This window comes from Crassostrea angulata, chromosome 5 (genome assembly GCF_025612915.1).
Source record: "Crassostrea angulata isolate pt1a10 chromosome 5, ASM2561291v2, whole genome shotgun sequence".
Lineage (NCBI taxonomy): Eukaryota > Metazoa > Mollusca > Bivalvia > Ostreida > Ostreidae > Magallana > Magallana angulata.
In genome coordinates, this window is record NC_069115.1 from 38,954,643 (window position 1) to 38,978,931 (window position 24,289).

The window sequence follows — 24,289 nt, forward strand, 5'->3', positions numbered from 1 at the left end:
CTGTCAGGCGAAAAATTATCTGCTGGTCGCTGTCGGTTAAATTGTAGAAGGCAGAGGAAAAGATAATATGGATATAATTTTGCAAAAAAACCCCCAAAAACCCCCAAAACAAAAAAAAACACACACCAAAAAATGATGTTTTATCAGGTCGTAAAGTCCTGCTTCAGAACCGTGTATGGACAAAAGAACAATAATACAAACAAATTTTAGAGTCATTTCATGAGTTATTATGATATGATTAAACATGATATTTCATTGTGTTTACCAATTTTTTTTTTAAACCCTATCAAACAAAGCTTTTGTTACGATGCATCATTGAAAGAATTTATATCCTAAATCTTACAAACCTGTAGGCACCTTTCATCTACTAGATCTTGACCTTAACAGGAATTTCGTTTTTATGCAGAAAATATATCTAGGATTTAATAATGTAATAATCACACTACGTTCCTTTACAGGTTTCAAATAGCTTACCTTTAATGAATGACAAGTGCGTGGAGTGAAAGTATTATATTAATATGAACTTAATTTTTAAAGTGTAATAGGCGATCATTTTTCAATTTTATGCCATTAAATATTTTAGAGATACTTTACTGTTTAATATATTGCACAGTAATATATAGAGATGTTTATTTTTATAGGAATAGGATATGAGGTTTATGGAAAAGTGCATCAATGATTGCTGTAATAAAAGTTGAAGCTTCCTTCTACAGCAAAAACCGGTATGAACATTTTTAAGTGTGCTTTCATTTTTTGACGCTCTATTTTTTTTTCATTTACAAACTAATAAAACTTTATTGTTTAAATAATTTTTAGCCAAATTATATTTTGAATTTGCAAAATTTTTATTCCTAACCCAATCTCTTCCAAAACGAAAAAAAAAATTGAAAAAAAGAAGGACAACCAAAAGCCTCCAATGTATCAAAAGCCAAAACAAATAAAACTATGACTACTACAGTCTAGTAACCGCCGAATTTATTTTTTTTTTTGCTACTTAATTAAAATGTTTCTGAACATTAAAGAAAGTACATTGGTCCTACTATAGGAAAGGGTATGAATGACGGATTTGGACCACAAAAGGAGGCGATTCAGGGATCCTAGTCCACCGAGCCAAATGAAAGTCCATAATGTCTAATGTATCAATGTAAGAAGGAACTCTTTGACCATGGTATTGCAAAAAAATATTTATCAATCTTATCCTGAGAAAGATCTGTTATTTTTTTTTCGTGATGGAATTAGTAAATTTATTATTTTATTTCCACTTACTTTAGTACTTTCAAACAAGCAATTTATGAATCCTTTGACCTATGATCAGTCAAAATTAATCAAATTCTAGAAAAAAAAATTGTATAACGTTTCACGGGTAATTGATTCCAATCGGTATTGTTTTATTTTATCTAAAATATGAATTTATGAGTAGTACCAATATATGATCCATAATTTCCAGAATAGAGGTGACCAAAATGGCTACCCAAAAACAGAGGATCGAACCTCTTTAAGCAGACCCCCAGAGTAAATTTCCACATATGTGTTATAATTAAAACGCGTGTTTTGTTCAATTAATCTCCCTTTGACCGAATAACAATTCTGTCAACTGTCAAGAAGATTGATTTTTCTCCTATCTCTATTTCAAGGTCAATTGTATCTTAGGGAGCGTGATCCAGTAGCTGGGTCCGTGTCTCCAACACATTCAGACATATGTATGTTCAATTGAAGTAAGGCCTGGTGACTGAACTGCAAGTTGGCTTTATATAATACTTAATTCACTTTTGGAATTTATCACACTACTTTCCAGTGACACCTTTACCGTAGGAAGCAATATATTTCATCGCTTCCTTTCATATCTATTGACATTTTCAAGCGATGAATTAAGGTGTAAAATTATATTTTTGGAATAACCATGGTTAACTAACATTTAATTTTCTTTTTTTTAAGTCGAGATGTAATTCTAGGAAATGCTGTTTATTTAAAACAATTGGTAAAATGGTTCTAAAAATGGAACCCAGCATGTTGAATATCAATTAATTGAGTGATTTAAATCGAAATGCGTACTTGTATTGTCGTGAGTAAACGGCTCAATTTATTGCAAGCACCTGCAATTATCCAAAATAACGTAGTTATAAAGCATAAAAGTTTGGACATAAACTTGCATTAATAAGCTATATATTTTAATTATTATAAAAGAAGTTTAGAATACCTTCATTGTACATTCTCTGTAGTAAAATTAGTATCATTTTGGCATTCTTGTAAACTACAAAGCCAAATGACATGAAGCTGCATTTCAAGTATTAGTGTATTGCAAGTATATGAAATACTGAAGTTGAAGACATATTTTCCTAGCGTCTTGTATTGTATTAAAAAAGTGGTTCCATTATAAAGTCAGAGTATTTTCGCATATAATCGTATCGTAAAAAAATGTTTATTGATTAAAGTTGTCATAATGAACTATTTTAATGCACTGGAACCTGTTGTCGGAGTTAATCATCCACTGCATTACTTAAAAAACCCTCCAATAAAGTTTAAGAAAAAAAGATAAAGCATTTGCCTATCATTTCAATAGAAATTTTGACATGTAAGAAACATACGTACGATTGTTACCGCAAAACAATTGATTGTGTTGTTTGGGTGGGTCAATCAAAAAATACGAAGATAACGTGGCTGTCTATCATATATTTTTCATTGAATTGAAGTCATAACTAACAGGTTAATCTATGCAACAATACTTATTTTATTTATATACGAAGTTTCATTCTATTTGATGATAATGTATTTTTTGTTTCCCGATTTTGAAATCAACATGTTTTGTCACCACGGCGCACGGTAACGTTGAAAACAACGTCAAGATGACGCACGCACAGTTAATAGAAATCTGCAACCTTTATGATATCACCCCTAGTCTTTTGTGCTTTTCACCATGCAATTTAAATCAGCACTATTTTACTTGACATCTAGTTTGTTCGAAAATCATAAGTTAGTTCCACGAAGTTTCCTTATTTTTTACCGCATGTCTCTTCGTTTACAGTAAAAAAAATTCCCTAATTGTCATATGACGTTGTTTATTCTTTTGATAAAATAATAACATATATTTTACTCTCTTTCGTATTGTTTAATGTTCAAAATACATTTACCACAACTTTACTAAATGTATAAGAGTTAAACACAAATGTGCAAATGGTTTTTTTTTAAAGACTTTTTGTTACCATTGAGCATTTTCGCACTTTTTATCGGCCTTTTCCCAAGTTAGATCCATACTGTTTATAAATACTTTTCGTTGCGCCGTGACGTCCAGCGATGTCAATGATTTAGTCAATTTTAAAGAGGACTGAATGTCTTTATTTACTGATATCTGTTCAACAAAACTATATAGCCCGTCATTATTTGGTACATCGATTATCATGACAGTATTTTATTTTAGGTTTCAATATTAGTTGGTTTTATGCCAAATTTATCGAGATATTACTTTCAACATAATGTGATTTATTGTTGACACAACACAAAGTTTGACCGTGCGCCGTGACCTCATTTTTGCATGATTAGATTCTAAATAACTCTTAGAAATGAAGGAATATATGATCTATTTGTTATTTCAAATTGTTTGAAACAATTGCGAAATGGTGTCTACTGAATTTAGTAAAAATATTACATTAAATAACATGGCTATGGCAAAAGTCTTCGTATTTTTTGATTAACCCCGTAATATAATTATTCCTTGTTTTGAAATGTTTTGTTACATCTTTATTTTTTTTTGCGAGCGTAGTACTTGAAATATATCACTTGTAAAGGTTTGTTGTAAAAAAAACTTCAAATAAGGTAAACAATCGTCCAACGTTTATTGATTCATTGTACATACACAAAACATTACTAACAGTAACTTTACAGTTAATTTGATATTGATGATTTATCTCATTTTTTCTGATCTATTTAAAAAGAATTATATCCTTTTTACTTCAAGTTAACATTATGTAAAGTAAAAAAAACCCCCGAAATCAAGCAAATAGGTACATTTATATCTGATACGTTGTGAAAACGATTGTTAATCGATGCTTGAAGATAGACGCTATATGCGATATCATAACAAAAAGAGATAATCTGAAAGCGGCAACAGTGCTCTAAAGCTTTAATCAAGTCTGTATAGCAATGATTTGCATAAAATAACAAACATGACAAAATCGTTGCATCAGGAATATGTTTTACGCATATACCTGACTTGTACATTAAAAATTAACGATTATATACGAAAGTTATAAAGTTAATGTATATAATATGATTTGATAAATAATATTGACTAATCTGTAAAAAAGAATCCCCGTTAAATTATTTTACAAGCAGTGATGAGACTATAGCTTTCACACACGAAAAAAACATTCTGGGATTGACGAAATGCCGATGTCGAATTGCGTGATGTCTATATATAGAATTATCCATAGACCACGGTAGTTGTTCCGGGAATTGACACTCCACACTCCAAAAAGCTGTGGAAATAGTAGGATGACTGTATATAACCTATGGGTCCGTAACTAAACTCCTGGCCAGCCGTGTTCCTATAGTAGCCTGTAATGTAGAACATCGTGAAAGTCATGAGATTAAATTACACAGACAAACCGTGTATAATAAGCGTTCAAAATTAATCTGTAAGTGCCTATAGTTTGACCCAGGTTACTGCTTCCCTCATTTTTTGACGCACTTTAACACATACCTTTCAAAGAAGGTATAAGGGGAAATATTCAAAGTTTCTTCATTGATATATATATATATATATATATATATATATATATATATATATATATATATATATATATATATATATATATATATATGTGTGTGTGTGTGTGTGTGTGTGTGTGTGTGTGTGTGTTAGTGTGTGTGTGTATCGAGTATATTTCCCCTATTTTTACGAAAACTTCCAAGTTAAATCAAAGCTCTAAAGAAACAACCAGACTGAAATCAACACACGGCGTTTATCGATTGATCGAAATCTACAGCGGTTGAAACTGACAGGACTGAAATCTACAAGCCCCAGTAGTCGATTGGTCGAAACCTACAGCGACCTAAAAATATCACGGAGTACACGATGTCAGACTAAAATTCCCGAGACGATTTAGCTGTTTCTTTTAATTAAGGAACTGATGTACAGTAACAGTAATTTAGAGAATTTTGCTTATTTTTATTAATTGGTTAAAGAAACGTAAAATATAAACAATAAAATGCTTTCGTTGATGATTAATGCGGGTAATGAAGGTAGCAATCATTGCAGAAAAAAATTTCATACGGTAACCCGCGTTACGCTAACCAAAAATCAACAAAGAAAGCATTGTTCAAATATATACATATACGTACCGTCAACTGATGGGGAGCTCACGTAGTTTCCTGCGTCGAGTGCATTAGCTTCAGACCCATCCACGAGTTCACAGTGATCCGCGCCCGACCCACTACCGTCCCCGATGTTCATGAAGGTAGCCCCTAAGCTAGAGCCAAGGAATAACTTGTACCTGAAATACAACACCATTCATGCAAACAGATTGAACACGTCGATTACTAAAAATCAGCATCATTCATTTTTCAACTTTCACCTAGGAATGTTACTACAGGTGTTTCATTACGAAAAACAAGAGGCCCATGGGCCACATCGCTCACCAGAGGAACAATAGGTATGATAAAATCAGCTCAATGGAGTCATAATACAAACTATCTGGACAATGTACAATAATTCATGTAAATCCTGTATAAATAAAATCCATTTTCCCCTAGATATTCTTATGTTTATAATCATTAGTCCCTTTTCTAACAGGATGATTTTATAGTCATATCATATGTTGAGTATTGCAGTTCTAAAAAAGATCCCTAACAATAGTTTATATATGGGATAAAAACGTACATCGAACTCTAAACCTTCTCGTGAGGCCAAAGAATTGTCCTGGGGCCAAAGTCTTAACAATTATAAAGAATCATTTGGCTGATTAGTTTCTGAGAAGATTTTTAAAGATTTACCCTATATATTCCTTTGTTAAACTTTGACCCCCCCCCATTGTGGTCCCACCCTACCCCTGGGGATCATTATTTTCACAATTTTGAATCTACACTACCTGAGGATGCTTTCACACAAGTTCCAGCTTTCCTGGCTGATTAATTTCTGAGAAGAAGATTTTTAAAGATGACTCTGTTTATTCCTATGTAAAACATCGACCTCCCATTGTGGCCCAAACCTACCCCCAGGGGTCATGATTTTCACAAATTTGAATCTACACTACCTGAGGATGCTTCCACACAAGTTTTAGCTTTCCTGGCTAATTAGTTTCTGAGAAGAAGATTTTTAAAGATTTACTGTATATAATCATATGTTAAACTTCAATCCCCCATTGTGGCCCCAACCTACCCCCAGGGGTCATGATTTTTACAACTTTGAATCTTCACTACCTGAGGATGCTTCCACACAAGTTCCAGCTTTGCCGGCGAATTAGTTACTGAGAAGAAGATTTTTAAAGATTTACTGTATATATTCCTATGTTAAACTTCGATCACCCATTGTGGCCAAACCCTACCCCCGGGGGTCATGATTTTCACAAATTTGAATTTACACTACCTGAGGATGCATCCACACAAGTGTCAGCTTTCCTGGCTGATTAGTTTCTGAGAAGAAGATTTTTAAAGATTAACTGTGTATATTCCTATGTAAAACGTCGATCTCCCATTGTGGCCCCACCCTACCCCCGAGGGTCATGATTTTCACAAATTTGAATCTTCACTACATAAGGATGCATCCACACAAGTGTCAGCTTTTCTGGCCAATTAGTCTCTGAGAAGAAGATTTTTAAAGATTTACTTTTTATATTCATATGTTAAACTTCGACCCTCCATTGTGGCCCCACCCTACCCCCAGGGGTCATGATTTTCACATCTTTGAATCTACACTACCTGAGGATGCTTCCACACAAGTTTCAGCTTTCCTGGCCGATTAGTTTCTGAGAAGAGGATTTCTAAAGATTTACTCTATATATTCATTTGTTAAACTTCGACCCCCCATTGTGGCCCCATCCTCAGGTGAGCTAAAAAGGTTAAGTTTACAATTCAATAAGTTGGTTTCTGATAGAACAGATTTTGAAAATTTTCGTAATAAATATTGACAATTTTTTTTTACTTTTTAAAGCGCTAAGCATAGCTCAGCGCTTTATTGTCGTTAGACTTCAACTTCCGGTGCATCGAATAACCGCCCCTATAAGCAAAAGTATACATCATTTAAACTGGTTAGGGAACCAGTTTCAGGGGTTTATGCACATAACTGCACGGGCTATTGTGAATCTAATTTACGGGCTATTGTGAAATTAATGTACGGGGCTTACATACATCATTGCAGGGACTGTCATGCAGTGATGAGGAAATATAGTGCGTATACAGAAGCTGAAATGCTATATACATATATTTGTTATATACATACAGAAGCTGGGTTAGCGCTTTTTAATACTATCAGTACTTTGATTTAATCTTTAGCTTTTAAGATCTCTGTATCTTGCTTATAATTCGAAGCTTAACACTCAAATATGGTTAGTAAATAGAAATTGTAAACAATTAAACACAAGAAACATGCACTACATGTATAACAAATAAAGAACACAATTTATTTTTTCGAAATGAATCATATATATACATGTAGATACCTACATATTTCCGTAAGCGATATCAAACTCTTTTTAAACTGAATAAACTAGAGAAAATGCCGAGCATCTCAACAAAAACCTATTGCATTAATCTACCATTACGCAAAATATAATGCCGAATTACCGATATAATGAATTGTATTTCAGTACTCTTTTGATACATCAGATTTTGCTTAATTTGCGCAGGTAAACAGTTAACGTAGCTGTTTGATTTACCGAAGTCTCTGTTTGATTTGATACGTAAAAATCACGAAATACAAACGACAGTTTCCAGGTTACAAAGCATAAATAATGAAAACGAAACGAAAATCAGAACAAACATCAACGTCATGTGTGAAAACTGTCAACGCATTGAAATATTTAGCCTCAATTTACTTCACAAAATAGGCACCAATATATTTTTCATGTTTCAAAAAATTCCCTTCATACGCGAACTGTTGCACAACAAGCAAATTCATCATAGTCAGATCGACCCTTTTTCGTATAATGTCATGGCTGCTTTAAACAAAGAACCTCGTTTTAGAAGTATGGAATACGAGTCTTGGTAAAATGGGTACGCAAACCCGGGCCGTGGCAAAATAAAAGCCGGGGCAGATCGGCAATCGTCAATTCCAAATACGCATTATTTTGCAGCAGTATTTACAGCAAATACAAATATACTGGTCCATCAAATATCCTGAAATTTTAATGAGATTGGCAGATTAATAACTGCCAATCTTTTGTTTTGGCCAGGCCAAGTCTTGTCTACCCATTTTACCGGATGCCGAATCCGAAGCTATTAAACTGATTGAAACACGCCTTTCCTTTATTATTATTTTCGTAATCACTCAGATTTGAAACAGAATTAGACCTTAATTTTTGCAATTTAAATTTTCCTTCCCATAAGGATAATTTATGCTAAACTACGTTGAATTGGAATCAGTAGTTCTTGAGAAGAAGATTTTTAAAAATGCACCCCCCTTTTTCTACAGTTTCAAGGTTTTCTCCGCTTTGAATACAGATCGGACTTTTATTTCTGCAATTTATATTCGCCCTCCCATAAGGATGCTTTGTGCCAAATTTGGTTGAAATTGGATAAGCGGTTTTAGAGAAGAAGTTCAAAATGTAAAAAGTTTACAGACGGACAGACAGACGGACAGACGGACGGACAGACGGACAGACGGACGGACGACGGACAAAAAGTGATCAGAATAGCTCACTTGAGCTTTCAGCTCAGGTGAGCTAAAAACTAGTCCGTTCTAAAGATAATGTTCTTTGAACTAATTATAATTATTTTTTTGTTATACTTTCATGTTAAATACTGGAATCTGATTGGTTTAGGTGCAGTCTATAATCCGTTCTATTACCCTCGATGTTAGCAACACACTTAGCAACGGGTAACACAACGAAGTGTTACATACGCGTAAATTATGCGCGTACGGTTCGCTGTAGAATTCTCGTCATTCCTAATTAAAAGCAGTAAAGTTTTCTTTAAAATAAAGACATTCAGTATAATAAAATAAATAGTGCCTGTTTGGGAGAGTAACAGTTGAAATTGACACCCCTCGAAAACCATTGTCAACCTCCGCTTCGCGTCGGTTGACAATGGTTTTCTCAGGGTGTCAATTTCAACTGTTACCCTCCCAAACAGGCACTATTTATATATCATTAGATCCTTCATCACCTGGTGCTACTGCACAGCTGCACGGCGAGATAAGGAGCCGATGTGTAGTTTGTCCTCTTGACAAGTATCTGTCCAGTACATCCATTGAAGCTGTTGTCTACTGACACATTGTGGGCGTACCAACAAGGGGGCGTGGCACTCATACAGGCTGTAAAAAGTAGATGGTATGATGATATGTATTCTTAATTGATCCCTAATTAAATAAAATCACTACGTAGAAATTTTTACACCTTCTGATTAGTAATTTTTCTAAGAAACTTGCTATATGCATCATTAAGAGTGAATTAAAGGTATTTTTGCTAAAATGGAACAGAAGAAAATCTAGTTCCAGAATTCTAAAGACACATCCCCTGGCCCAGTGAACTGTATCAATAAAACTGTCCCGTGCCACATTATTAACACCGTTTTCTCTTCTACTGCCTGTTTATATTTCACACCGTTTTGAACTTTTAAAACTTTCTTTATCTCTACCTCTCTCCTTTTTCAATCTCTCAAAAGGGTTCCCTCTGTGTGTATTCAATACCATGTACCTGTATGTCTCTGTTAGGATTTGATAACTAACCTGGTTCCTGTGGCCAGGGTATCTTGACCCCACACTCATACCACGGGTTACTGTACCACCCTGAACCTCCTGCAATCGCTTGTATGTTGAATTCCTGGCCAACGGATGAACGGGCATACCCTTAAATAAAAGGCATGTAACATTGTTTCAAATATGGATAATCATTCTCCATGAAATCATTAAAACAGTAATTCAGTACTCAGTTTTTCTTTGAATTCTTTTTCACAAGATTTTTATTTTTGCAAACAAAGACTCTTACAAAAAATGAGATAAAGCAATTACTTTTCTCTTCTTACTTATGTTTCCTTTCTTTCCCTAATCACAAATTTTCCTACTGGGTAAAACAATATTTTCGACAAAAGGTTCGTCCTTTTAAAACAAACCATATCAATGGTGATGTTTGGAATTTTCTACTTTGATGAACATCAAATAATGTTGTAGGTTAGCCCAGCAACGAAATCCAAGATGTAGTCAACGAATAATGATGAAGCCTTAAAATTTACCCGTGAGTGCAGGTGCGCTGCTGTAAGTCCCGGGGAGTACAGCATTCACCTCCAGTCCCCCTACCAATTCACAGTGGTCTGCCCCCTCGCCCGACCCATCACCAATGTTCAGAAACGTATCCGTTAAATTTGCTCCCAGGAAAAGCTGGTACCTATCATTTTAAAAGAGAAGAATATACTTGTATAAAGAATATACTTGAAAATTTTTGCCTTCGTTTTATTATTGCCCAATTAGTATTTTTATAAATTATTTCATTTTAAACATTACAGGTTGAAATTCAAAAGCGGATGAAATCATTTCTTCCACTGTGATTTGTTAAAAAATTAGAAGGTATAAGTTATAAAATAACCCCGTATTCAGCAATCACGTATGGTATTGTACTTAAATAATCGCATTTTGTAAATAAAATTATACTTGTCTTGATTTAAAGAAAAGGTGACTTTTTTTTGGGATGGGGGGGGGGGGTGGTTTTCTTTTCTTTTCGATGCATCTAGTTGTAATTCAAATTTGATTATTCTGATTGATTTCTTACGTATTTTGAATGTGCTCGTTTATATATTCATATATTTCAAGTGATCATTATTTAAAAAAAAGTTTAATTGTTTAAAATGTACTATTGGCTATCTCTATGCTTTCCTCGCTTTGGTCCAATACCATGCATTAACCAGTGTGTCAAGAAATGAAAATTCGATTCAACGATTTTTATATGGTTCACTTAGCTAAGATTCCCGATGTTTACCATCATTGAGTGTATATTTACACATACTAATTAATGGATCAAGATCTTCTTGTCTGACATAAGTGTTAGCATGATGCACGAAGCAAATATTAGTGTTTTTCCAATATCCGACGAAGTACCACCCTAAGATTTGACACCATCCAAAGGTTCAAAGTCGTTTCTGACATTAAAGTTAGTGCGCAGATCAAGAAAAAATTACCAGGGATGGGGGTTAGGGTCCGAGGGAATATTGTGTATCCTATTTACTATGTTCCTAAGTTACTTTGTGAGTTTAATTAAATTTGAATTTTTTCATTTTCCGGTGGGGAGGCGGACCTCCCGACCTTTGGGTCCTCACATAAAGTAAAGGCCCTGTCACACCAAGCTGCGTGCCCACGGCGTTGTAAAATTCATGGAATCGCCGTAAGATCGCAAGGAAAATTAAGAAAAAATGTACAGTTTTATTTGAAAATTTTACAAGTGGAGTCGTCACGGCGTCCTGACGGCGACCGAGGCGTTCTTACGGAGCTCACACGGCGTGTAACTGCGTTGCCACGGAGTTCTACTTGGCGATTAACTGCGCTCTCGCTGAGTCTCCGCCGCGCGCTCATGGCGTGCTAGGAGATTTTACCGCGCGTCCACGGCGTGCTCTGCGCGTGGCTGCATGCACAAGACGTTCTTTACTTCTTGGTAGGTTAATACTAATTTGTACAATTGAATGGGAAACAAACAAGAATTTACAACTAGTAAACAAATGATTAAAAATTGTTTTGATTTTATGAAAAGGTACATTGTAATTGAAACATAGTTACTTCCAAACAATTTGTGAAGGACTAGGATTAAACTCTGAGTAGTCAGGTCTACAAAAAAGATCCGTTATTAGTTGTTAGAAAACACAGAAAAGATCTGAAAACATTAGAACCAAATGGCATGAATTCCATCTACGTCCATTGATAGGTCTTGGAATATTAGCAAATTCTACTTTTTACATAGTCATCTTCATCCAGTTTGATAATTATTACATTGCTTGCTATTGTACAACAGCCATTTTTCGAGTTTTTGTGGTCTTGATGACAACGCAGTAGAAACGCCATGGGAGCGCGGTATAAACGCAGAAGAAACGTCACGAGAGCGCGATGAACGCAGCAACAGCTCTTTGGGGTCGCTGTGTGAACGCAGCCAAATGGAAAACAACTTGTTCAAACGCTGTGGATGCGCAGTGAGAGCGCGATAGAGACGCAGTGAGATCCCAAAGGACACCGTGAGGTCTCTTTGCAAGCGCAATTGATTTATCACTGCGTCTACACTGCGATTAGCTGCGTTCCTTGAGCGCGCCGACGGAGCTCTCGTGGCGCTGTTGGAGATCTTACGGCGCTGTCACGGCGACCTCACTACGCTTCTACGGCGTGTTTATCAGAACGCCGAGCCACGGCGCGTACTTTGTGCATGTTCAAAGTGCGCGCCGTCACATGGCGTTCTTCAATGTTCAATTAAGGCGATCCCACCGCGACGGACGAAGATGCCGTTGCGTTCTTACGGCGCTGTAGGAGACTCCACTGCGTTTACCTTGGCGTTTTACATTATTTAAGGACGCAGCGGAATCGCAGTGAGGACGCAGCTCCGGTGTGACAGGGGTTTAACTACGTTGCTTTCAATAGTTTACCTTGTTGAGTTACAAAGTTCTACTCCGACAATAGGAGCGGAAGTAAATTTGGTCTTCATGACGTATCTCTTCCCGCCTGTACATCCGTTCCACGCAGTATCATGATCAAAACTATACTCATACCAACATGATGTCGTAGTGTTGAAACAGGCTGTTTTACAGAAAAGGATAAAATTTAAGTTAAATTCTGCAGATTTCAGATTTCTGCTGAGTTACTTTAGAATTCTTCAAGATTTTTAATGTACCTTTTCCTACTTACCAGGTTCTGATGGCGGTGGAATAGTCACTCCACATTCTTGCCACGAATTATAGAAATAAGATGTTTCCGAGTAGCCAATTAACCCAATAGTGAAAGCCTGGCCCCAGCTTGAACGGTAATATCCTTAAAACAAAATATTGCTGTATATATTTTTAATCACATTCACTCTTTCTCTACTAATTGGCAAACAAGGGGTTCGTGTCTTTCTAAATTTACAAAACTGGACAAAGTTTTGTTTTGTGTTAGAAGAGAGGGAGATAAAGAGAGATAGAGAGAGAGAAAGAAAAAGAAAGAGAGAAAGAGAGAGAGAGAAAGGCGTACCTGTAAGAGCTGGGGCTGTTGTATAATCATTTGCCATCACTGCATCAGCCTCCAGGCCGCCTACAAGTTCACAGTGATCCGCCCCTGATCCAGAACCATCACCAACATTGAGGAATGTATCAGTGAGAGCAGGCCCCAACAAAATTTTGTATCTGAAATTTAATATTTTTTTTAAAATTATTTCAGAGGCTATTAGTATTTTTGTAAAAACAAGAACTGTTTGTTTACATTTCATGTCAAACTACTATTTTTGTTCCACAGCGTATCTTTTATTAGCTTTTAAATTGAAACATGGATTTTTTTTTTACAAGGGTACAGTCACAAAATGAGTTAAAGAAAATTAAACTTGTTTCCAATTTCAGACTTTCTGTTTCTTAGAGAATGCTTTTATGCTTGACCAGCATTTGTTAAGGTATTAAAAAGAGAATGCCATTTTGTTGAGTTGCATGTATCAATAGATGATATGCAAAGCTTACAATTGTTTGTGATGTTAACAAGTTTTTTTTTTACAATGATTTTGTTTTCATAAGTTATATTTGAGGAGTTGATTATGTACACAATTCAACATTTTTACTGTGAATCATATCTTAAAATCTTTAATGTATGGTACTTTTTATTTAAACAAAAACATGATAAGATAAAAGTCTTGATTACCAAACAAGGAATAAGGCTCTGTTTCCTGTTTATATCTTGACAAACTCGTGATTACCATCCTTTAATTCGTTTTGTTTTTAAAAGTAGATTGAGAAGAAATAAAAATAAATGGATTTTGCAGGAATAAACTAAAGTACAATGCGATTCAAAAAAATTGGTTTACCGAAATCTGTCTAAATATTTTCACAGATTGTGCTTACAAGAAAACAAGAGGCCCATGGGCCACATCGCTCACATGAACAACAATAAACATGATAAATTCAGCTTAATGGAGTCATAATACATGTACAAAATATATGTATACTGTACATTAAATAAAATAAATGTAGATCTTGTATAAATAAAAATCCATTTCCCCCTTCAATATTCTTATGTTGATAACCAAGCCCCTTTTCAAACAGGATGAGTTTACAGTCACATCACATGTTGAGCATTGCAGTTCTCAAAAAGATCCTAAACAATTGTTTATATATGAAATATTATAATAAACCTACATCAAACTATGAACCCCTTGTTAGGCCCAAGAATCGTCCAAGGGCTAAAGTCTAAATTTTCATAAAGAAACAGCAATTGGTAAAAAAAAATTATAAATAATAAATTAAAAAATAAATTTAAACGTTTCAGTTTTTGGAATAATTGAAATGTTTTTCTTTGTTAAATGGGATCCTGAATGTAGCCCAAACTACTTCTCCGACATTTTATTTTAACGAATATGAATTTACTATAGCTAAGGCTACTCAAACTAAAGTTTCAGCTTTTCTGGCCAATTGGTTTTTAAGAAGAAGGTTTTTGAATATTTTTCTCTATATATTCCTATGTCAAAATATAAACCCCATCGCTGTCCCATCCTACCCCTGGGGGCCACGAATTGAACAAACTTGAATCTACACTAGCTGAAGATGCTTTCACATAAGTTTCAGATTTTCTGGTGAAATGGTTCTTGAGGGGAAGATTTTTTTAAATTTCTCACAATTTTCGAATAATTTCCAATAATCTACCTTTGGAAAAGGGCGTGGTCTTAAATTTTTATAACTTTAAATCCCTTATGCCTAAGAATGCTTTGTGTCAAATTTGATTGAAATTGGCCCCGTGTTTCTGGAAAAGATGCTAAAAATGTGAAAAATTTACGGACCGACAGACTGATAGCTAGACGGACGACAGACAAAATGTGATCAGGAAAGCTCACTTGAGCTTTTAAAATGAATAATATAATATTATTACAAATATGTGAATCCTGAAAATAAAACTGCTACATTTAAAGTAAAAATATGTCAAATAGCAGTAAGTTATAGAAGTAATGCGCCATCACAATCTATGAATGACAACAATGGATTTCTAAAATGAAAAAACTTGGATCTTGTTTAAAATGAAAAAAATGTCTGAAATAAGTCATCAATTCTTTTCGCTGCACCAATTTGGCGGAATATTTCAGTCCAGTTTTGGAACTCTTTAATGCATCCATTAAAAAATCAATGTTTATATTTAAATTCTCTATTCTATATTTATTTATACGCATTTGCATTTGCACACACTTTCTTTTTACACACAGTGCAAAGGAATTTAAATATTTACCGACTACAGGCAAATAATGACAATTTGTTTTCATATACCTTTGTGACTTGGTCCTTATATAGACATGAATTGTAAAAACGTTATCTTAGTAAATAGAAATGCGTTAGAACTAATATTATTCCAGTTTTAAGGGGAGAGCTTGTTTCACTGTTCTGACTGCAACAAAGATGTTTAATTAATGTATAATTACGTAATATACGTAAATTCGGTTTAATTACTTAAATAAAAAGATCAGATGCAAAGTTTACAAACGAACGTTTCCCTCAAAGTATATCGCAGTGACATTTTGCATTTCTGAAATACTTTTACTTATCAGGCTTGTTACTGTCTATGGAAATATGTATGGTTGTAAAAGTTCATAGTGGGCGAGTTGACATATATTTTTGTTTTTGTTTTTTGTCGAAGACCCAAATGGTTAAACGCCAAAAAGAACTATATATGATATGAGTTGAATTTGGCCCCCATAATTCGCCATTTTTTAAAGTGTTTGGGGAATATTAAAATGTTATGTTATATTTTAGAGGAGTTGATATAAAATATATTTTTCACTTATTTATTTGATTTATTTGCACTCACTCGCAGTAAATGACGTCAGAAGTGACGCTATTTCTATAATTCAATCAAAATCGGTCAGAAATTGACATTTTTCTTACCTTTAAACAAATGGGAAATATAGAGCGCATGCTTGAACAAGGAAAATTTTTTGGTCAGTTATTAGTCTTGGCTAGTTACATCTCTGATTAAAATATTTTGTTTGTTCAAGCATGCGCTCTATGTTTTCTGAAAGAAAAACTGCTTGAAAACAAGCTGTTTTATGCTAAAAATGCAAAAATGTCGGGAAAAGGCTGTCTTCATGATACAATATTTCTAAATTGTGGGCACTTGAATCATAATGAACATAATGAATAAACATCACATGTATATCTGTACAAAGAAAACAAAGAATTACAGTAAAATGATGATGTTCATTTTAGGGGGCCATTTTAGGCCCTTATCATATATAGTCCTTTAGATATACATGTATTATAATATAAAGAAAAATGCGATACCGTCGATATGATTAACGAATGGCGTTTCGTCATTCTAAAGCGAAACAAAGTTATATACTTGACTATCAAGATAGTAAGTGCACTGATATAAAAATAATTGAATCAGTTGAAGCAGTTACTTCACATATTTAATGTGACGTAAAGGACTATATACTGTTTGAAAAGAGTTTTCGGCCTCAATGATTCAACTTGTGACGTTTTAAAAGTCATTCAGGTATATCATATTGTATTGCTATTTTGCAAAAGAGTTGATAGAAGATTAATTTTCATCTATTTTAAACTCATTATAATTCACTCATTGTCAGTATATGACGTTATTCAAAAATACATGCATAAATTTGTCATATCTTTTTTTCGAATGGGAAATACATGTATACAGGTTTGAACGGGCAAAAACCTATCTGTCAGATGTTAGTCTTGCTCGAAAAAATCTTTAATGATTTTTTTTCCCCTTGCGCTAAATGTTATCTGAAAAATAAAAATGCTTTTAAGCCGTTTTATGCCAAAAAGGAGAGCATAAAAAAAACAACCCATGTGAATAATGAAATTTAATACAAAAATAGCGGGAAAAAGCCAAAAATTATGATATCATATTTCTGAAGGGCGTGAAGCGTTCTAGTTAGGCGTTTACCTGGTAGGACTACACAGGACCACGCCCACATACGGTGCGGAAGGATACTGAGTTCTCCGGACATAACGAGTTCCCCCGGTACATCCGTCCCAGGTGTTGTCATAAGTGAAGTTATGCTGGACCCAGCATGAGGTTGTAGTATTGAAGCAGTCTGAAGTCAAAGAATACAATGAATCAGATAATCGCATGAAATATTCCCCATTGAATTTAAAAGTTGTTATAAACAAGGAAATACGCCAATATTTTAATTTTCGTTTTGATTGTTCTCCCCTCTGGTTTTATTTTTTTTTTGGGGGGGGGGTTGTACTTCTATTGAAGAAAATCTAATAAAAAATTGACTTAAACACATTGAAGTTAGTTCTCTTACCAGTAGGACTTTAGCGGACTTATAACATAAACACTTTGAGGTTAACGGACTTAGGACATAAACACTCAGAAGTAAAAAGACTTAAATTAGGACATTAACACGTTGAGGTTAGCTGACTTAGGACATAAACACTTTGAGGTTAGCTGACTTAGGACAAAACACTTTGAGGTTAACGGACTTAGGACATAACACTTTGAGGTTAACGGACTTAGGACAAAAACACTTTGAGGTTAACGGACTTAGGACATAAACACTTTGAGGTTAGCTGACTTAGGACAAAACACTTTGAGGTTAACGGACTTAGGACATAAACACTTTGAGGTTAACGGACTTAGGACATAAACACTTTGAGGTTAGCTGACTTAGGACAAAACACTTTGAGGTTAACGGACTTAGGACATAAACACTTTGAGGTTAACGGACTTAGGACATAACACTTTGAGGTTAGCTGACTTAGGACATAAACACTTTGAGGTTAGCTGACTTAGGACATAAACACTTTGAGGTTAACAACGGACTTAGGACATAACACTTTGAGGTTAGCGCACTTAGGACATTAACACTTTGAGGTTAGCTGACTTAGGACATAAACACTCAGATGTTAAAAGACTTAAATTAGAACATAAACACTTTGAAGGTAGCGGACTTGGTGTCGAGGGTCCAATTAACAGGACAAGTGAGTGTTTAAATTTTTAAAAAATTCCCATAAATTATAAAACTACTTGCAAATTCCATTAGTCATTTCCCGCTGATCAATAAATTTGTTTTGCAATATCGGATAATTAACAACATCCCTTTTCTTGAAAAATTGTTGGTCACAGCTGTCAGTTTGAAAATCGCACAGTGTCACATAATGTCAACTCCACATTTTGCTTCCCAGCGATTAAATGTACCCAAGGGTGTTTCATTTACTTTGAAATTTAATTGCTCTCTCCAGCATTGCTTTTTTTCCCTAACAACAATAGATCAGTCAAAATAAAAATGGTCTATGTACCCTTATTAAAGAAAACAACGATTTTAAGGGATTTTTTCTACTTCTTAATTACCAACAATCGTTAATGAAGACAAATCAATTGTATAGATCGCCGTTTCATAATTTACTGTAATTAATACACGGTTTAACAAACTTCGTGAGATTGGTCGATTTGCACAAGCTAGAACATCGTTAAAAACTGTAGAATTAATCTTGTATACCAGGTAATTCCGGCAGTGACACGATGCACGAAGTAGCAGAGGATGTCCAAGTTCCATCACCTCTGCATTTAGAGGTCAAGGTTATTGAAGGATCCGAGTTGCACGTGTAAGTTAGGACTGTCCCGATCTTGGTGGATGTGACCTTGACCCCTGTGGAATTTGAGTCCGGATGATCAGTAGGGCAGTCTGAAAATTTTGATTTTGATAATGATTCCTGTATCAGAAATTAGAGAAAACATTCCTAAACTATGACTGAAATATATATATGTTTCCTAATAATGTAACAAAAGGATACTGAAGTGTTATGTAAAGTAACGGTAAAAGTTTGAATTTTTAAAAAAAGAATATAAATCAAGATAAGAAAGAATATTGTTTTGTGTTGGTCAAAATAAGAAAAAACGAAAAGCCGGAAAATACATGAATAACATATTTTTAGAATATTGATTGAATAATTATTGAATTATTTACTGCGCTCACGTACATCATTCATTCTTAAGCGGTTCACGAGACTGTCCTAGGCAAGGTAAAAAAAGAACGCGATGAATTATGGGAGGGTTTTTATACATTTCATATATCGGAGAAAGTTATACGAAACAACTGTAAATTGATTATAAAATAAAAAATTCAATAAGGGCCCTTAAACGTCGTTGTTATTTTGAATGGCATTATTTTCAAAGTATGAAGAAAGAAACATTGTTACACATTATTACAATTTTATTGCTCTATTGGACAGTCTGTTGGTCCAAAACGTATTTTCTTAAAACTCCTAATACAGTACAAAGAAAATAAAACCTGAAATTCAACAATCACCTACTCCGGCTCTCACTGCTCCTTCCCTACCCAAGAATAAATTTTGGCTGTGTTTAATCTGAACAAAAATAAAAGGCCTAAATAATAATATATAGACGGCTTTTCACCAAAAAATCCCTGTAGAATAAACATTGAGGAATCAATGTCAAAAGATTCATAGAAATAATAATTTTTGATGCTGGCGTTTTGCCCTTACATCTTCTCCTTTTCGATGCAATTATTTACACTTGATTTAACAGAGGAAAAGATCGATGAATCATGTCAATGTGTGCAGAAAATACAAATCGATATTTCATCCTTCGATAATAAATTATTAACCCCTTCACGGTAACTGCAGTAGCCTACTGCTCTTTTGCAGGGCAAAATTACATAGTTTGGTGAAATATGACGTAACGTCAATTGTTTCATTTACGTCATTTAATTATCTACCTACTGAAATTTCGGCAAAGTATATCATTTTGCCCTGCAAGATAGCAGTACCGCAGTTATCGTGAAGGGTTCTATTAAAAGGAAATTGATATCAAAATTTAGAATTTAAAATGCAGATATTATGGTTTTTTTTTCAATTAGATAGAAGACCGCAAATGATACAAGAAAGCATGTCAACGGGTATTCGTGTACTCGACTATCGCTCGGTCACGACGACCATCGACTAAAACTTTCTTAATGTGTAATAAATTTAATAACATTCTAAACATTTTATTTTTTTCTCAAACTCAGTATATTTATGGGCTTCGAATAAAAATAACAACTTTCGTTCTCTGCATATTGAAAGTCCGTTAATGACTGTCTATTTAACGGTGCCATAGATGTACTTGCATTTTTTAGAGTCTAATTTAAATCGGTGTTCAAATAATGATATGAAATCAAATTTTGTTTTAAACAGACATAATAACAATGTTATTAATATGTATCGATGTTTAATCCATATTTTGTTTATTTGATTAGGATATGCAATGACAAATGCAGATTTTAATGAAACAGAGGAAATTTGGTTTAACTTTCCTATTTTTTATTTGCCTAAACATCTTTTGGGGCAATACACTTACAAAAGTTATTTCTCATGGGGATTTTGTAAATAATGTTGCATATTTTGTTTCAATAAAATATTAGTAACATTTAGTAACTCAAAAGAATGCCGACAATAGACAATTAATGGTTTAGGGTCCCTGCTAATCTTTGTTGTAATATTTTGTCAAAAATTGGTTAAATTTGAAAAAATGGAAGATGAAAGATTTAAATCAATATTCATCTTTGACGTTGAAACCAATTGTTGCAATGTACAGTAAGAAAAATCAACATTTTTTAACTGTTTACCTTCCCAAAGTTTACTTATTCTATGGTTTGTTATAATTTCAAAATAAGTAAATCTTTGTAACGGTGTAAAATTTTGAGCGATTCAAAAACCACAAGGAAGAAAAGAAGGTCAAGAAAAGTAAGTCATTGACCTTGTTAATTGAAAGTGAATTTTAGCACTTCGCCTTTGTTACATGCATGAATTATCATTATCATGATTTAAACATGTCTTTCCACATAGAACATCTATTAAAACATCTTAAAAGGCTTTTAAGCGTTGTGTACATGTATCTCAATGCAATGAAAAAATGACAATAACAAACCGTCAACTACATGTATATCAAAAATCCATATAACGATATAGGATATAAGGATATTGAGATAAAAAAAATTCAATTTATTTTAAATCAAAATCATTTATTACATAAAGTTATGTTTTTAAATTTTTTCCTAAATTTAAAGACACGATGTGACAGTAGCACGAATTTATTTGAAAATGACACGCAATTATAAATTAATCAACGAGCACTCGACTATCGCTCGACTAAAGTCCCCGATTAATCGGTAAGTCTTTCCAAGTAATCTTCATATCTTTTTAATAATTAATGAAAAAAAATTGATTTTAAATTTAAACAAAATTAAAACACATGCAAACTAATGCTTTACAGTAATCGACAGTGAAATCAATGTGAATCATCTCTAGAAATCATTATGCTATAATTGACATCCACCAAAAACTCCCTTGATATGGGAATATAATCGCTGTTAATCGTTTTCGAATTATTTTAATTCCTTTTTAAATAAATCATTTATATAACTCACTTTTAAAAGAATAGACGTGTCTTATAAAATTATTTTATTAAATCAATTATATATTGTCAACCCAAATATAAGATTTGTGCAATATTGGTAAATATATCAAGAATGCCTTTTTTTTCAATCGACCCGTTTATATATATATATATATATATATATATATATATATATATATATATATATATATATATATATATATATATTTATATATATATATATATATTAACATGTGTATTTCAATCGTCTTGCAAATGTCTACGAGCTGTTGACCAATAAACAATAGAATATCTCATTTTTACCGTATCATATTTCAGTAAGTTCCATTCATTGCATTTATTGTACTTATTCAGTCATAGAATATTTATTTGTAAAAATAAATAAATAAATAAATAAAAGTAAATAAATAAATAAATAAATAAACAAACAAACAAACAAACACAAACAAACAAAGAAACAAACAAATAAATAAATAACAGAAAAACGCCGTAGAAGTAAGTAAATTGAACTAACCTGACTGGACGCATTTGTGTCCAGTTGACGCAGTGACGCAACGCCGTCTTGTGGAACACGATACACTACAAGCGTCGAAATACTCCTGAAAAGAAACGAAACTACCATGCCAACAACATTTGACAAGCTTTTTGAAACTGCGTTTTTTTTGTATTATAATTCTACAGATAACAGATATATTGCGACGCAACTATCGTCCTACGTTTTGTTCTGCGGATCTTTATTTACTCAAGTGTGTGATAAATCGAAGAGAAATTCACACGCAAAACTAATTTAAGTGTCAATCTAAATACTTTTAAAACTAGTTCTTATGTGTTCCTTTTCCTTTAAAGGTTATTTATACCTATAAAGTTTGAAGATGAATACACCTGCATATATTATAAACAATACTAATATCAAATATGAAAATTCATCTTTCGTACAATTATTTCAAATAATTAATTCATAGTTGATTTAAAGCACTATTGAATACAACTAAGTGAATTTTTTTCAATGTATATTGAAATAAACAGAAACATATACTTGTGGTATTTGGTTCCTTCCCATGTAGATAAATTCGGAATCTGACGTCATGTTATATGGATTTGCTGTGACGTCACTATATGACAACTCACACTCTAATCTTCCGCGGTGGAAATTAACAGAAGCGCAGGAAACCCTTTTCGAACATTCTCTAACACACATATCCATTCCAATCGGAGAAATTTTTTCCATGATGAATCCAGACAATCGTGACGCCGGCGTAAATAAGCTGTAGATCCCTGCTTCAGAACCGTGGATGGACAGGAGAACGAAAATGGCCGTAAACTTTGTCATCTTATGATAATTAATTTCCGTTAGGTTCTAAATTCACGAAAACCTTCAAACGGAAAGCAGCATAGGTCCTATATTTTATCGCATTATGAAGAAAATACGGGCGTTAGTTAAGTCCCTGCAGCCAACTAATGATTGGTTCACGATCACAGAGGAGAGAAAAAGGTAGAATATGATGCAAAACCTGTCAATACTAAAACTAGCTGCGGATAGTTAATAGTCATTTGATATAGCATCAATTGTTTCTTGTAAGTCATGATGTGTGTACAATCATGCATTAATCCAATACTTTTTTAAGTTTGATAAAGAGACTTGAGAAAAGTCCATTTAAATTCAAATTTAAACAAATAAACACGTCACGGTGAGGTAGTCTACAATAACAACCAAAAAGAAAAACGAAACAAATGGGAACTTAAACATATGGAATCGTGTTAAAGAACAATAGCCCGTTAGATAGTTTGTCTGATGCGATATGTCAAATACAAAAATAATCAAACGATTCGACAGACCTTCAGGGAGTGCTTTGAAATTGACATATCCATATTTAACCGTTTTATATTGATTCCAGACAATTCATAATGGCACAGATCAATAACCAATATTGCATGTAGTGTAAACTTTCAGCTTTTTAATTTTTTTATGTAACTTTTTTGTAATTTCACGGTCCAGTTATCAGTGACTTTAAATTTCCATCTTCTTCATAACCTTTGTCATTACTTGGCATATATAAAAAGGAAATTCGCCATATCAACAACTCCTGTGTTCTAGATGAATATAATTGCAACGAAACACGATTTTTACTATGATTGTTTTTTTTACTATTGTGTTTTTACGACTCTCAGGGCAAATTAATCGTTTATTTTAAATGTATTTTTTGACATTCAATGTAAATAAACTTTGTACCGAATATACGCTGCTATCAGTTGAAGTAATTTTTTTGGTGCTAAAGAAAAAACAAGTTGCTGTCCTTTAAAAAAAGGACTACAATACGTGGACCATTTGCATGTGTTTCCAACGAAAATGTGAAAGCCTTAAGATTATCAGAGATTCCACCGACTCTAGCCCTCTGCTTTTAACCACTAAATTTGTACGTTGAATTACGTATACATGTACATGTATGTATAGCCCTGACTTTTTATCTCAGAATTTAAAGGATTAATACTTCTAAAATAATTATTATCTATCTATGAATGAAGTTTGCATTATAGTATCAGGCATTCGGTGAATTCTACTAT

At 33.5% G+C, this 24,289-nt stretch overlaps 1 protein-coding gene across 1 annotated transcript; it reads right to left on the reverse strand.

Annotated features, from left to right (window-relative positions):
- Nucleotides 1–3,845: 3,845 nt before the first annotated feature.
- Nucleotides 3,846–23,738, reverse strand: LOC128185757 (uncharacterized). Its single transcript, XM_052855417.1, has 12 exons — nt 22,764–23,738; nt 22,242–22,326; nt 18,810–18,995; nt 17,249–17,399; nt 13,343–13,494; nt 13,022–13,144; nt 12,763–12,913; nt 10,381–10,532; nt 9,878–9,997; nt 9,316–9,463; nt 5,338–5,489; nt 3,846–4,551 (listed from the first exon to the last, which is right to left on the reverse strand). Exons 1-12 carry the CDS (start codon nt 23,055–23,057, stop codon nt 4,418–4,420), a joined length of 1,848 nt encoding a protein of 615 aa, XP_052711377.1. The 5' UTR covers nt 23,058–23,738; the 3' UTR covers nt 3,846–4,417.
- Nucleotides 23,739–24,289: the final 551 nt, after the last annotated feature.